The sequence below is a fragment of the Fusarium keratoplasticum genome, chromosome 5, assembly GCF_025433545.1.
Source record: "Fusarium keratoplasticum isolate Fu6.1 chromosome 5, whole genome shotgun sequence".
NCBI classification, from domain to species: domain Eukaryota; kingdom Fungi; phylum Ascomycota; class Sordariomycetes; order Hypocreales; family Nectriaceae; genus Fusarium; species Fusarium keratoplasticum.
Window position 1 is genome coordinate 512455 of NC_070533.1, and position 13291 is coordinate 525745.

Here is a 13291-nt window from a genome sequence, read left to right on the forward strand (position 1 = left end):
AACAAAAACGGACTCTTTATTGTCAAGGCACGAATTGAAACTGGCTAATGCCAAAACTCCTACTCTGCAAGCACTGAATACACCTACAACCCTCCCGTGGCAATACTTACAACTCCATCAATAACATCCGCGATAAGCTCATCATCGTCTTCATCACCGGAACCCCCCTTCCCAACCCTCATCATGGCGACCTGCCCTGTAGCAGCATGTTTGCACTGCTTCTTGGTCTTCCCCCAACACTTCTGACATAGATCTTTATCCCAGCATTTATTGCAGTGCCATACCATCTTGCCTTTCTTGATGTCCTTCCAGCACCCGCTGCAGCCCATCGACGAGCGTTTACGCTGCGGGAGATCTTTGCCTGCTGCGAGGAGGACCTGCGTCGCTGTGGGAGGACGGTGGCATGTTGGGCAGAAGTAGTCGATGGTGTGTTGTGTTGCGGAGCGGTAGACTGTGTCTGAGGGGGCGAGGCCTTTGCCACAGGTTTTGCAGCGGATCGCGACAAGGATTTCGATGGTTTGGAGACCTTGGGGTTGGCTCGGCTGGACGTATGAGGGCTGTTGGACTGGGGGGAGTGGTTGGTAGGGCGCAGCTGGAGGATAGTTGTAAGCCGGAGCTGCAGGAGGAGGCTGATATTGCTGCAACGGCATAGGAGCTTGTCCATTCCACGGCCTAGGTGGCAGTGGAGGCGAAACTCTTCCAGTCTGCAACTCGATCCTCCACATGGCCTGCACAAACTCTTCCCTATCAAACTGCCCATTCCGATCTCGGTCTGCTTCATCCCAAATACCTGCAAGATCCGTCCTGGATAGCCCGCTCGTCATGAATACCCCCGCTGCTTCCATGCCGTTGAGGTAGGGTTTGCCACGAGCTTCGTTGGCAAATATTGCCTCGTAGCGTTGTCTTGCTGCTGGAGGAATCTCTTGAGTAGATGCCTGGGGATAGGTAGCTTGTTGGACGCCGTTCCATCGTGTATTGTCTGGAGGCGCAGTGTAAGAAATGGTACGTCGATGATTTGAACGATCATTAGCCGGCGGGGGAGAAAGTCCAGAAAAGGAACTCGGTCGATGTTGAGACTGAGGCGAGCTCGAAACAGACAATCTGTTGCTGAATGGCCCGTGAATAAACGAGTTGAGCACATCATCAGACGGCGACTGCTTCTCCATGGCCATGACCACCAGCTGATCAGGAAGTTTAGTAGCCAACATCTGATACAAATGCTTCGACCGTGTTCCTGAAACCGCTTCGAGGAAATACTGATCAGGATTGCAAGGGCAGAGAACAGTATTCCTCCCCAACACAAACCCAGCATTCTTCAACTCCCCATTCGTCAAAGCCTGCAAACTCGTCTGCAACGACTGCGACAACATAGCAGATAACAATTCTCGATCAGTCCGGACAATGACAGCTTCTTGAGCTCCAAAGAAAACATCACGGATTGGCGAATACTGCCGTGTTTGACAGCTCAGGTCGAGATATTGCAAGACGAGACGCTGGAAGGTGTTGGAGAAGCCGCTTGAGTGAGATACCTGGACAGTTCCGTCGTTGAAGCGGAGGAACCAGCCGCCTAGAGGGGAAAAAGTGATGTGTTCGACTGACGTTGCAGGTTGAGCTGCTGCGAGTAAATCTTGGCGATTTGATAGAACTATGCGTGTAAGCCGAGTAAACATACTCTAGTGGTTGCACTCACGCTCGCCTCCCTTGGTCATAATCGCATAGGTCCCATCAGGCGCCGTCGAGACCCATGATATCAAGGTACCGACCTTGTTAGCATGGCCACATGCATTCCCTAGACGATCCCATATCTGCTGAAGAGGACCAGGTAAGTTCTTGCTATGAACCGTTAGCCATCACCATCAATCAACAAATGCTTCCACTCACGCCACGGAAAAGTAATCATTCCCAACAGCCCAAGAATCCTCGCTAGTTCCCAAGTAAACAAACATTCTGAAACCGGCAAGATAAAAACCAATGCATCTACTCCAACGCCAAGGGCACCATCACGAATTATAAGTCTCCCACCCACCATCGCAATCTCCAGCCCGTAACCGCTAAGAATCCTCAATTGGGCAAAATCCAACCATCAATCAACTCTTCATGTCGGATTAATTGAGGCGCGGGTAAATCCATGTCCCGCTGAATCGTCGCAAGGCGTCTTTGGTGGATGTTCATTTCCTAAATAGGCAAAATCTTGGGAGGCCGAGGCGCAGTCCATGAAGCGTGATTTGCTAGGCGACGATCCGCCAGTGCTGGGGGTCAGCACCACGCGATTATTCCTCCGTCTCAGGCGTATTTTGCATTGTAAAACGAACTACAAGGGGACCAGTAGATCAATGGCACGTAAGACAGGCTGTTGAAACGCTCGTGGCTGCTGGAAATGAGGTCACGATGCTGGGATCACTTGAGAGAATAGACTGAAATAAACCAACTGACGAATAGTAATGACCGGCCTCGTCACCGAGACCCAGCTCCTACTCGTCAAAGGTGGTACTTGGTTCCACCAAAAACAGGTGCCATCTGGCCCGGCATTTCCTTCTCAATGAGTCCCTTGAACCTCCATCCCGTGCAGTGACCTGGCATAAGTACCGTGGGCTTGAGCGCCTTGAGGTCCTCGATACTCTTCTTCATCTTTTCCGGGGCGGCGTCTGCCAGATGGTAGCCACCGACAATCGCGTGAATGGGGCTGTTGTCAAGCTCTTTGGCGTGCCTGGCAACATTGATAAGACCGGCGTGGCTGCAGCCGGTGAAGACGACAAGTCCCTTGTCTATGACTTGTTAGCATTGCCGTTTCAAATGCAACATGATGCATACCTTTGATCTTGCACATGACAAACCGCTCATCCATGATGAGTTCGTCCTTTTCCCACGTGTTGGTCTCAGGCTCATAGCGGATACCGCCCCGGACTCCAAGCTCATAGTCCGTCTGTCGAGGAATTTCGCTCGAGATCAAAAACATGTCGTCCAGCACCGTCTGCGGCTGAGTATTGGTCTCAACCTTGCCACCTGCCTTCTCAAGTTCCTCCAGAGTAGGGTCTGCTTCAAGCGACAAGATGTGCGGTCCCCCATTGTTGCCTCGGTGCGCAGGACGATTGGGAGGGACGACAACTGTGACTCTATCGCCATCCGCTTTTCCCTCGTTGACGAGTTTGATGGCAGAGACCATGCCGCCAGAATGATCGCGATGCCAATGAGACAGAGTCATAACTTGAACCTTGCTCAAGTCGAGTCGAAGTCGCTTGGCATTTCTCTCAAAAATATCGCCCTCGGGTCCACTGTCGAACAGCAAGCTGTGGCTTTTCCCATCCTTGGTAACAGTCTAGAAAGTCAGCTATAAGCTGAGACACTTTACTTGATATTCTCACAATGAGCAGCGAAAGGCCAAGTGCGCCACAACAGAGGTTCCTCATCGGAAACTCCACCTTTGCACCGCCTCTAGCCGCTGGATCTGGAAGCACATCGACAGGCGCGCCACGGAACGACTGAGTGTGCTTGACGTGGGCATTCGGACTGGGTGAGATGTAGTCGATCTCATCGTTGACCAGAACGACGATTTCGATATTGTCGACTTCGACCAAAGAAGGGTACGCCATTGTGGTATCTGACAGTAAGATAAATGAAGATGGAGAAGTTTATACAGTTTTAGAGGCCATGCAAGCCTCTTTATACACATGTTCGCTGTCCGCGGACGCGGAGCGCCAATGCTGACGGTCTCACCTCTATTGAGTGTCAACCTGCGCTTGTGGTTCGACTCGCAACCTGACCCTCATGAAAATAGATCGCTTTTGCGAGGTGCGGAAAGGGCGGAATTCCGTTCGTCCATCTGCCGTGCTCGGTCGCCGAGGTGGCTTTGTATCATGGCCTCATGTAACTTATGTTCCCGAAATGTTGCCGACTGGGTCTGAATGTGGACAAAACGCATAGGCCTTCAATATGGCGTCGCAAAAATGTCTCGAATGCGCAATATTTGCGGCCAGAGTGTGATATGGGTTAATGATATATCTGTCATGTGTGGATCGTAGAGGCACTGATCAGGTAGCATATTGTCCCCAATCTCCCCAGTTGAATGGAAGAGCAATGTCCAGGTTTGCTTCGAGCGCATCTTCGACAGCGTTGAGGTTGAAGTTGGGATCGATATGTCCAAAAACATCCTGCCCCGAGATGGCGTCTATGAGTGAAAAGTCGACTGGCTGCTCGACGCTCGGCACAGAGTTGATCATGGTCGGATTAGCCACCGGAACCGTCGATTCAGGTTGTCTTGGGACAGAGTTTGGCTGTGAATTCGAAGACGGAGCTGAGCTCGGTGTTTCTCCTGGAGGAGGAGGTGGTGTTGAGTCCTTGGTGAGAGTTGTTGCGGCACGCTCCATCTCTTTCAGAACTCTCTCGCCAAGACCAGCAACGACATTAGCGCTCCAGAAGTAGTCACCAAACTTCCTCAACATTTCACAGTTTCTCCGGAAAGAATGCATCGCTCGAGCTCGGAACATTGGCAGGCGGCTATGTCTCATCTTGCGATACTCAACACTGAGTGCTAGACAAACAGCATAGGGAACGAATGGCATAGGACTGAGATGATCACGTAACACGGCACATGCTATTCGCTCAGCTGCGAGGGAGCGGCGGGCATTAGCTGATGGCGGAGGAAGAGTTGAAGCTGCTGTGAGAGTGCCTGGTCGAGGGAGCCGACACGATAGGATAATAACCGCGTGGTAGAAAGTCTCGATGGTGGCTGCAAAAGTTAGCAGATGCCCAGTCGGAGAGGAAGCCATACTAACCAATCAATGAACCCGGAACTTTGAGAGCGTCGGCATTCACAATCATGGCCTCGAGCACAGGAAGATCAATGTAGGCGACCTTGTCAAGACCAGACGCCTCAGCACTTGGTCCTGGGCGGTAGAGCTCAATGACCTGGTCGAGCCACTGTACCACAGACAGCAGCAGTCGAAAGCATGGTGGACGCTTCTTAATGCATCCATCGAGATTCGCGCCGATGTCTCTCTCATGCATCAGGCATGGTCTTCCGTAAGCCGCCGCGTTGATCCTGTCGACTGCCCAGACTGCGCAAAACAACGTCTCGAGCTCTTCGCAGTTTGGCGCATCATACCTGAGAAGGTGTAGACCGAGAGTCTGGATGTGATGAATAGCTCGCCCACCAAGTTGTGCCGGGAGATCTGCTTCCTCGGAGCTGCTTGGTTGCGTGTAGAGGGATAGTATGACAAGGGCCCTGATATGAAGGACGCGGTCGGTGATGATGCTGGTTTCAAGAATAGCCCGCACTGCCGAAGAGATGGACTGCAAAAAGTCTTGGCACGTCAAAATCTCATCTCCCCGATTCTTGAGCCGAAGATAGCGAGATACGGAGGGATCGGTGGAGGCTGCCAGACAGACCAGTTGCCGTAGAACGATGGTGGTCGGCTCATCAGAGGGACCCTCTAAGGCTGTCTCCGGGATGATGGGAAAGATGGGATGAATCTTCTGAAGAAACAACCGCTTCAATTTGCGATACTCCTTCTCCGGAGGGAGACAAGACAGGCAGTGTTCTCGAACAAAGGGAAGCAAGAACTGGTCCATGATCGGTGGAGGTCGTGACGTGATGAACTGAGATGCCTGGCCTGGCCCCCCGACCGTGGACGAGAGCCAGATACCGACATCGCCCTTTTGCGAAGTTTCGCGAACTGATGCTGAACCTGTCGCCTCCACAAACATGCCCTCTGGATTCAGATCACCGACGAAACGCGAAGATGACTGAGGCTTTGGCGTCATGCTGGCTGACTCTCGCCTTGAAGGCGTCGCGACAGGTCCAGTCGAGTCGCCATACTGAAACGAAGCTCTGTTGTTGCTTGTTCCGTTTTGCTCGGGTAGAGCACTGGAGTGAGTCTGCGTTGATCCCGTCAAGGCCAACGGAACGGATCTATAAGGTGATCAGCATGGAGAGACATGTCAAGCATCAAGGCCCACTCACGATGACCGGGATGGAGATGTCTCGTCCTGGTCCTCTGGTCCGGCGACAGCCGTCGCAGCCACTGGACTATCGTCGCGTGAATCCTCAGCGTGAATGCATCGCCTCTACATAAAAACAGTCAGAAAAGTGTCGTCGAGTCATCAAGGTGTCACAGGCTGACCTTTTTTCGTCGACACGCGGCACAGGCGTGCTGGACCTGCTTGCGCTTGACGGGGAGCCCCCCGCGGTTGGGATCCGAGGCCACAAACTTGACCTGCTTCGACGATGGCTGGGGCATCGCAGGTGTTCACCATGGGAGACTTTCTGAGGCTGGTGCGGTGAGCCTCACTTGGTGGTGGTCGCAAGGGTCAGTTGCAGATGGTGGAGTGGAGATGTTTGGCGAAACGGTGAGTGATGAGTCGTGGAATTTCCCAAGGTGAAGGCGGGACGGAGACCCTCGTCGGTGAGGGAAGCTTGGTGCAAGTTGCTTAGTCATCTCGGTGAGGGTTTATTTGAAGTGGTCCAACATGCCGCAGTTACCGGACAGCCGAGCAGCCGAAGGAGAGAGTGTTTGATCATGCGACTGAGATGCATATCGTATCACAGGGCCGATCAATTTTCTGATAAACATGTGCAGAGGTCAACATCATGACTGCGGGTTTGGATGTTGGGATTGCTTCATTTGAGGTCTCCACTCAGTAGGTGCCTGCTGAGAGCTCCGCTGGAACTGCCTAGAGATCGCTAAAGAACCCCTGGCTGCTCATGGTTTTGTGGATCTGGATTTTATTGACTAGACTTCTTGGCCGTGAATGTTTTGATTGCCGAGAGTATGACGTTGCATGCTGTACTCGGTTCTGTGGGTGCTATTTTGGTGGAGTGAGATCAAAACAGCTTCATCATGAGCATCACAAAGCTCTCAGCAGCCCAAGATCAAGCAAAATGATAAGCAACAGAATCAACAACATCATGACACCACCTCCACCATCCCTCCCGGTTGCCCCTTCAATATCCCGTCTACCAACGCAGTGGGACCCGAACATAACAAACAGCACAACACGATCCCCCGGCCGTGAATCCGACCCGTCCTCTCAACGCGACCTTCGCACCAAAAACAACAATCCAAATTCACGCTCCCTTCTCGTGCGACCTTCTGCCCCACTGCACCGTCCATTTCCACTGGGAGGCTCGAGCTTCAAGGGCGGCCGTTTTGAGAGACCCTTGAACTCGCAGATTCGGTTGGCTGTGGTGAATCGCGGGGTGGTGGGGCCGGCCGTCTCCCGGACGGACGCTAGCCGTGATTGGCAACAACATAAACATTGGGCCGAGGGGTCGGGTCTGCCTGGAGGTCAAGCAAGACACGCTGTGTTTACGTTGGTTGTTGTGAATGTTTGTTTAAATACAATATCCTTCCTGGTCCTTTGTTGCCAGGCTCATCTGCTTCTTTGTGGACCAACTGTTATCCTCTTTGTTGCAGGCGGCCTGTATCCATTCTGGTGGGCTTTAATTGTCTGCCACATCCTAGTCAGCTATGGAAGACCTCAATCTCCCGATTGCCGTGAGGCGCCCACGGCGCAGCAGCATCAAGCCTGAGCCAATGGCCGATGTACCCTCCTCTCCAAGAACCTCTGCCAAAACCCCTCGGAGAAGCAGCAAGAGGCGGGTCCGCTTCTCGGATCCGGGACTCTCAGCATCCAGCGGGTTGACCCCAATGGTTGGCCGTGTATCTGTTTCTACACCAAAGCGTCGCCGTCACTCTTCTGCGCCTGTGCAAAGCACACCGAGCAGATTTGAACCAAAGAGTCCTGGCCTTCCTCAGAGCGGGGAGGTGACTTTTCTTTCTCTTCGCCAAGTCCTCGATGGCCGTGTTCAACGCCGCATCCGCCGCAATGGCTTGAGTGAAGAGATGAACACAATACAACAAGAGAAGCGACGAAGAGCAAAGGAGTCCAAGGCTGAGATCGAAAAGCTCAAGAACGAGCTCAAGGCCCGGGATCGAGAGATCTACGAGCTGCAGAATGCCACCATCGTCCTCGACACCGACCGGATATGGGATCTGGAGAAGCAGATCCAGGATCTTCAAAGCGAGCTGAAGAAGCGATCTAGCAACGCGAACCAGAGCCGTGGATACAACTGGACCCTCGCGGCGAGGGATCAGTTCCCCGGGGACTGTATGGACATGGCGCTCGACGATGAGGACTTTGGTGAGGAGACGATGGCCCAGTTTGTCTGCAGCACTCCGCAGAGGGCGAGAGATTCGGCAAGAGATTCATTCATGACGCCCCCCGCGACAAGTCCTACGATTCCTGGATCACCGCTTTTCCCAACACTGCCGGCTTTGAACACCAACATTGGCGTTCAAGCTGGCGTTCAGGCTGGCGTCCAAGAAGCACTACCCGACCCCAACCAGGAACGACTCGAAGGCGAGATATCCACTCTCCAACTTGAGGTCGCCAAGTTGACAGAGACCCTCAATTCATATAAAGCTCTTGGTGGCCGACTCAGCGAGAAGCTCTCCGAATTCAGGCCTTCCACAGAAGGTGACAGAACATCACCCGCGATTGAAGGTCTTGAAGCCCAGATTGAGATGATGCTCCAGACCATGTCCGACAGGGCATTCGCCTTGACCCAGCTCACATCCTCAATCACCAAACTCGGATTCTCTGGTGATGACGCCAGTGACATGATGACGTCCCTCGCATCAGGATTCCGAGCTGCTCGTCTAGAGTTGGAGTATCTCACCCCGGGAGAGATCACACTACCACTCTCATCCCACGGCGCAGAGGTTCTAGACCTCCTCCTCACTCGTCTCCGCGAAATGGCAAAGAAAGCCAAAGAAGACGAAGACGCCATCGACGAGTACCACGAGATCGAGTCGTCGCTGCGAAAACAGCTCGACGCACGGGTCACCGTCATGGACGGCCTCAAGGCAGAGATGGGCAAGGCGGAAAAGCTCATGAGCGACAAGATTGCGCGGATACGCGAGCTCGAAGTCGCCAACCAGAGGCTCAAAGGTGCCGTGGATGGGTACATCCGGGATATCTCTGAGCTTGAGGATCTTGTTCAAAGGATGGAGCGAGAGGCTCAAGATGCTGAGGATGAGCACAATGTTCAGCTTGAAGTGAAGCGCAAGGTTCTCACTAAGAAGGAGGACAACATCGCTGAGCTGGAGGCTAAGCTGACCGACGCCCTGCACCGGTCTGCAGATCTGCAAAAGCAAATGGTTGAGCTCCAAGAGTCCAAGATGAAGGATATTTCGGAGCTGAACAGGAGACACGGCGCTGCCCTTGCGGCTGGCGATGCAAACGTGATGAAGTACCGCGGGGAGATTGACAAGGTCAATGAAGCCCTGCGCACAGCACACGCAACCATCTGCAGCCTCCGCGTCGAAAACGGCACCCTAAAGACGCAAATGGAACAAGACCGAGAAAAGGCCAGCGCAGTAATCGATTCGATGAAGGAGGAGCTACAACGGGTCGTCCAGATGAGCCAAGAGTTCCTCAAGACACCCAGCAAGACGCAGACGGAAACCACACAGGGTTCCGCCAGTTCGTCAAGGACGGTCGTGAGTCGGGGCTCGTACTTTTCTGGTGGTCTGGCTCGAAGGACGAGTAAGAAGAAGATGAGTAGGGGACAGGATAGTGGGATGGGGCTTTTGGATGAGGATGAGGAGTTGTTGTTTTAAGACACGACATGGGCATTTTGGCATGGATGGGGCGTTTGGGGACCTTCATTCTATTAGCTTTTTCTTTGTACCATGATATTAATGTCATTAATTCTGAAGTAACTGGGTATATTTACCTATGATGGGTGCTTCATGACGAGTAAAACCTCCATTGCGCCTTGTAGTCTGGCGTTAGATCCAGTCCAAGCAGTAATGCCCGTAGCAATTCGATAGGCATCGTATTCGCCCTCAAGACGCAATCGTGAAACTCCTTCTCGCTATACCTCCTCGAGCTCAACACCTCTTTCCTCAATTCCATCATCTGCAACGCCCCAATCATGTATCCCACCTGATATAGAGGCGAATAGTCTCCATTGAAAGACCGCCTCACCTCAGCTTCAGCGTTGGACGGCTCATGACCCACCCAATCGACCAAAAGATCGATACATTCTTGAGGCGTCATCTCGCCCAGGTGAAACTTGAGAGAGAAGATTATGCGGGCACAACGATGCATGCTCCAGAATAATGTACCGATGCGATCTTCGGGCGAGATGAAGAAGTTGCCCATCTCCCAAAACACCATCTCCCAGTACATGGCCCAGCCCTCAACAAAGAAGGAAGTGGTAAACATCTGTCGGTGACTATGATGTCTTTCACCCATGAATAACTGAAGCCTATGCCCGGGTATGAGTTCGTGAAAGGCCGTCGCACGAGAAAAATGTTTGTTGTTTCCCCTCATGACCATCTTCTTGAGCTCATGCGACATGTCGGCCGTCGGGGAAGCGACAAGGATTGAAGGACCACCAAGAAAGAATGGTGATTCTTTCTGACGGTCTGGAGACATCATAAACATGCGATATGTCTCGTCGGCGATTTCAGGCACTGTAACGAGGTCGTGTTCTCGAACGAAAGATGTACCTTCGCGAGCGAGTCGTAGGACGAGTTGGGTCTGTTCGCCGGGAGGAACAGACTTTGTTTTGACGTGTTCGAGGGCTTTTTTCCAACCTTCACCAAAGTTGAGTTCCTTTGATGCTTGTTTCATTTGCGCTTCGCACCATTTGTACTGTTCTTTGGCGATGTCGATGAGTTCCTCGGGTGTGTATGGAATCATCTCGGCTTCCAATTCCACAAGTAGTCCGTCCCTACCAATCGGTTCACCAAAGATCTCATCATGGCCATCGTGCCGTACTCCGACAAGTCTGCTCTGTATCAGGGACTGATAGTGCTGTAAAGCGGTATTCGCTTCTCGCCATGGTGTAGTTGCCCACCAGTCAAACATGGGATCGTAAGTAGTGTAGAAGCTGAGAAACTCGTGCAGATGCTTTCGCAATTCGGCCACAATTTGAACAGCTTTGTGCGCAATCTGCTTGCTGACTTTTATTTTGCCCTCCTCCACTTGGTGTTGGACATTTGATGTTTCAACTGTCACTTTGTTCAGTAACTCAGCAGCCTTTTCTGCCTCCATCGGCTTGACGTCTTGTCTCGACTCGCATAATGATACGATGATCGACGCGAAAGGTAACAAAGGCATCGCTGCTTCTTGTGCTTTTTGGTCCAGATTGAGCTGTCGCTGTCCTCGCTTGAGGAAGTTTCGCAGGAGGAGAAAGTCGACTCTGCCTTGTTGGCCAAGATCCTGGAAGGGCATCTGGAAGAGATCGTCCAATTCATTTTTATAGAATTGGCTCAGCCGTTTGTGACGTCTTTCAGACATCTTGATGTTGTAGTAATTGCGAAGATCTCGCAAGTCGGACCGTACTCGTCTCACGCGGTCAGCCATGGATTCAACATCCTCATTCATCTTTGTCGTTGTTGCTAGATTGACCCAAGCACCGTCCATTTCCGACGAAGAAGTCGACGCATCGCGCTGTGGCATGTTGAATTGCCGTCACGATCCTACAGCAATTGAGATCGCCCAAGAGAAACAAGAGGAGAAGTTCAGCTGAGGGGATGTCTAGTTTATGAGGGCACATGGACATTTTCCCAAATGCGCCATGCCAGACATGGGACTTGCCGCGATCATCAGCTTTCCACATTGAGACAGGGACAAGGGAGGTGAGCCATGTGGCTGCCATTGACGAATGAGTGAGCTGGAAAGCAGCCATTATGAGCCACGAGTTCTTTATTGAACCTGAGAACCCTTGCTCAAAGGCCAGTGAGTTGAGGCTCGCATGAATACATCCGGATAATATGTAGTATTTGTGTTCGCGTTTGAATACATGTGAGGTCACACGAGCATGGAGCTCCCTTGACGAATTTCCTCCACTATGACGTGCGACAAGCAGATTGACGGTTTGAGAGCAGTTCTCGTTGAACTTCAGCCACGTCCGACTGCAAGCGGACAATCACGATAGCTCCAATCTTATCACAACTTCTCTTTCAGCTATACCAAACTACAGCTATCAACTCAATTTCTTCGGCAAGGCCTTCCCGTTTGACTCATTAAAAAATCTCACTCGGCCCCCTGACTCCGACTCGATAGCCGATGAATCCCGCCCCAGACATCTCCACCTCGTCTCGGCCAGCCAATCTGAAGCCGACCCGGGCATTCTCTAGATCCGATGGCGCAAGCGGATCAGCACCGACGCCAGCTTTCGGAATTATCTCCCACGCCCGAGTTCGGCATCAAATCTAACGCTCAAAGACCGGGGGTGTCGCTCATTAAGGGTCTCTTTCCCTCCGACCTTTCACAATGTCATAACCTCTATACCATTTAATCGTTATGGCGACGCCCCTGCTCCGCGCCGCTCTCCGGAGGCATTTCGTGTCAGCCCGATTCCCCCGGATCCAGCGCCGATTCCAATCGTCGCCGTCCAAGCCGCCCTCCGGGGCCAAGTCCGAAGAGTCCATCCCCGTGCCCAGCACCGTTGCGCCTCTGCCTCTATGGCAGCGTCTCGGTCCTCTGACGGCTGCGGCGCGGGGATATGCTAGGGCGCAGACAAAGAGGCCGCTCACGACGCAGGTCGTCACGGCTGTCGTCATCTACATTGCTGCCGACTTGAGCGCTCAGTACGTCGGCGGGAATGAGTATGATGGTGCTAGGACAGCGAGGAATGCCGTCATTGGTGCTGTTGCTGCGATACCCAACTACAAATGGTATGCCTCACGTCTTGCTTGTGCTGATACTGTCCTGACAATGCCCAGGTTCATCTTTCTCTCACACAACTTTAATTACTCATCGCGCATCCTCTCAATCGCCACAAAGGTCGCAGTGAGCCAAGTATGCTTTACACCAATCTTCAACACCTTCTTCTTCGGCTCTCAAGCCATTCTCTCGGGCGAGAACCTCGAGGGCACCGTCGAGCGTGTCAAGGACACGGTCCCCACCAGCATCATCAACTCGTGCAAGCTATGGCCCGTCGTGACGGCTTTTAGCTTCACCTTCCTCCCACTGAATTACCGACCACTGTTCCACGGTGTCGTCGCTGTGGGTTGGCAGACGTATCTCAGCTTCTTGAATAGGCAGGCTGAGCTCAAGGAGGCTCTTCGGCATGAGGCAGTAGGTCATGTGGATGAGAAGCAAGAAGTTGCCTACGCTGTTCCACAAGCAGCCTAAAAGTTTTCTTCTATTTTCCTTCGTTCTCTCGGGTGGGATCTAATATAGACATAGACTTGTGTTTGATACAGAAGCATCAATGGAGTTTTCGGTTGACTGAAGCGCAATTGCAGGCCTAGCGACGACGTTAGTCCATCCG

At 52.5% G+C, this 13291-nt stretch overlaps 6 protein-coding genes across 6 annotated transcripts; 2 read left to right on the forward strand and 4 right to left on the reverse strand.

The window, feature by feature from the left end:
* Window positions 1-83: 83 nt before the first annotated feature.
* NCS57_00682000 (uncharacterized protein) lies at window positions 84-1946 on the reverse strand (the record flags this gene model as incomplete). Its single annotated transcript, XM_053056694.1, has 3 exons — window positions 84-1645; window positions 1691-1833; window positions 1882-1946. The coding sequence occupies 3 exons, from the start codon at window positions 1944-1946 to the stop codon at window positions 84-86; spliced, it is 1770 nt and encodes a 589-aa protein (XP_052912889.1).
* Window positions 1947-2478: 532 nt separating this feature from the next.
* Window positions 2479-3590, reverse strand: NCS57_00682100 (uncharacterized protein; the record flags this gene model as incomplete). Its single annotated transcript, XM_053056695.1, has 3 exons — window positions 2479-2765; window positions 2812-3316; window positions 3363-3590. 3 exons carry the CDS (start codon window positions 3588-3590, stop codon window positions 2479-2481), a joined length of 1020 nt encoding a protein of 339 aa, XP_052912890.1.
* A 438-nt stretch (window positions 3591-4028) lies between these two features.
* On the reverse strand, window positions 4029-6236 carry NCS57_00682200 (Fungal-trans domain-containing protein; the record flags this gene model as incomplete). The annotated part of the gene is made up of 4 exons (XM_053056696.1): window positions 4029-4726; window positions 4773-5908; window positions 5960-6063; window positions 6120-6236. The coding sequence occupies 4 exons, from the start codon at window positions 6234-6236 to the stop codon at window positions 4029-4031; spliced, it is 2055 nt and encodes a 684-aa protein (XP_052912891.1).
* Window positions 6237-7466: 1230 nt separating this feature from the next.
* Window positions 7467-9620, forward strand: NCS57_00682300 (uncharacterized protein; the record flags this gene model as incomplete). Its single annotated transcript, XM_053056697.1, has 1 exon — window positions 7467-9620. The coding sequence occupies one exon, from the start codon at window positions 7467-7469 to the stop codon at window positions 9618-9620; it is 2154 nt and encodes a 717-aa protein (XP_052912892.1).
* A 130-nt stretch (window positions 9621-9750) lies between these two features.
* Window positions 9751-11472, reverse strand: NCS57_00682400 (uncharacterized protein; the record flags this gene model as incomplete). The annotated part of the gene is made up of 1 exon (XM_053056698.1): window positions 9751-11472. The coding sequence occupies one exon, from the start codon at window positions 11470-11472 to the stop codon at window positions 9751-9753; it is 1722 nt and encodes a 573-aa protein (XP_052912893.1).
* Window positions 11473-12318: 846 nt separating this feature from the next.
* On the forward strand, window positions 12319-13152 carry NCS57_00682500 (uncharacterized protein; the record flags this gene model as incomplete). Its single annotated transcript, XM_053056699.1, has 2 exons — window positions 12319-12692; window positions 12741-13152. The coding sequence occupies 2 exons, from the start codon at window positions 12319-12321 to the stop codon at window positions 13150-13152; spliced, it is 786 nt and encodes a 261-aa protein (XP_052912894.1).
* Between the last annotated feature and the right edge of the window lie 139 nt (window positions 13153-13291).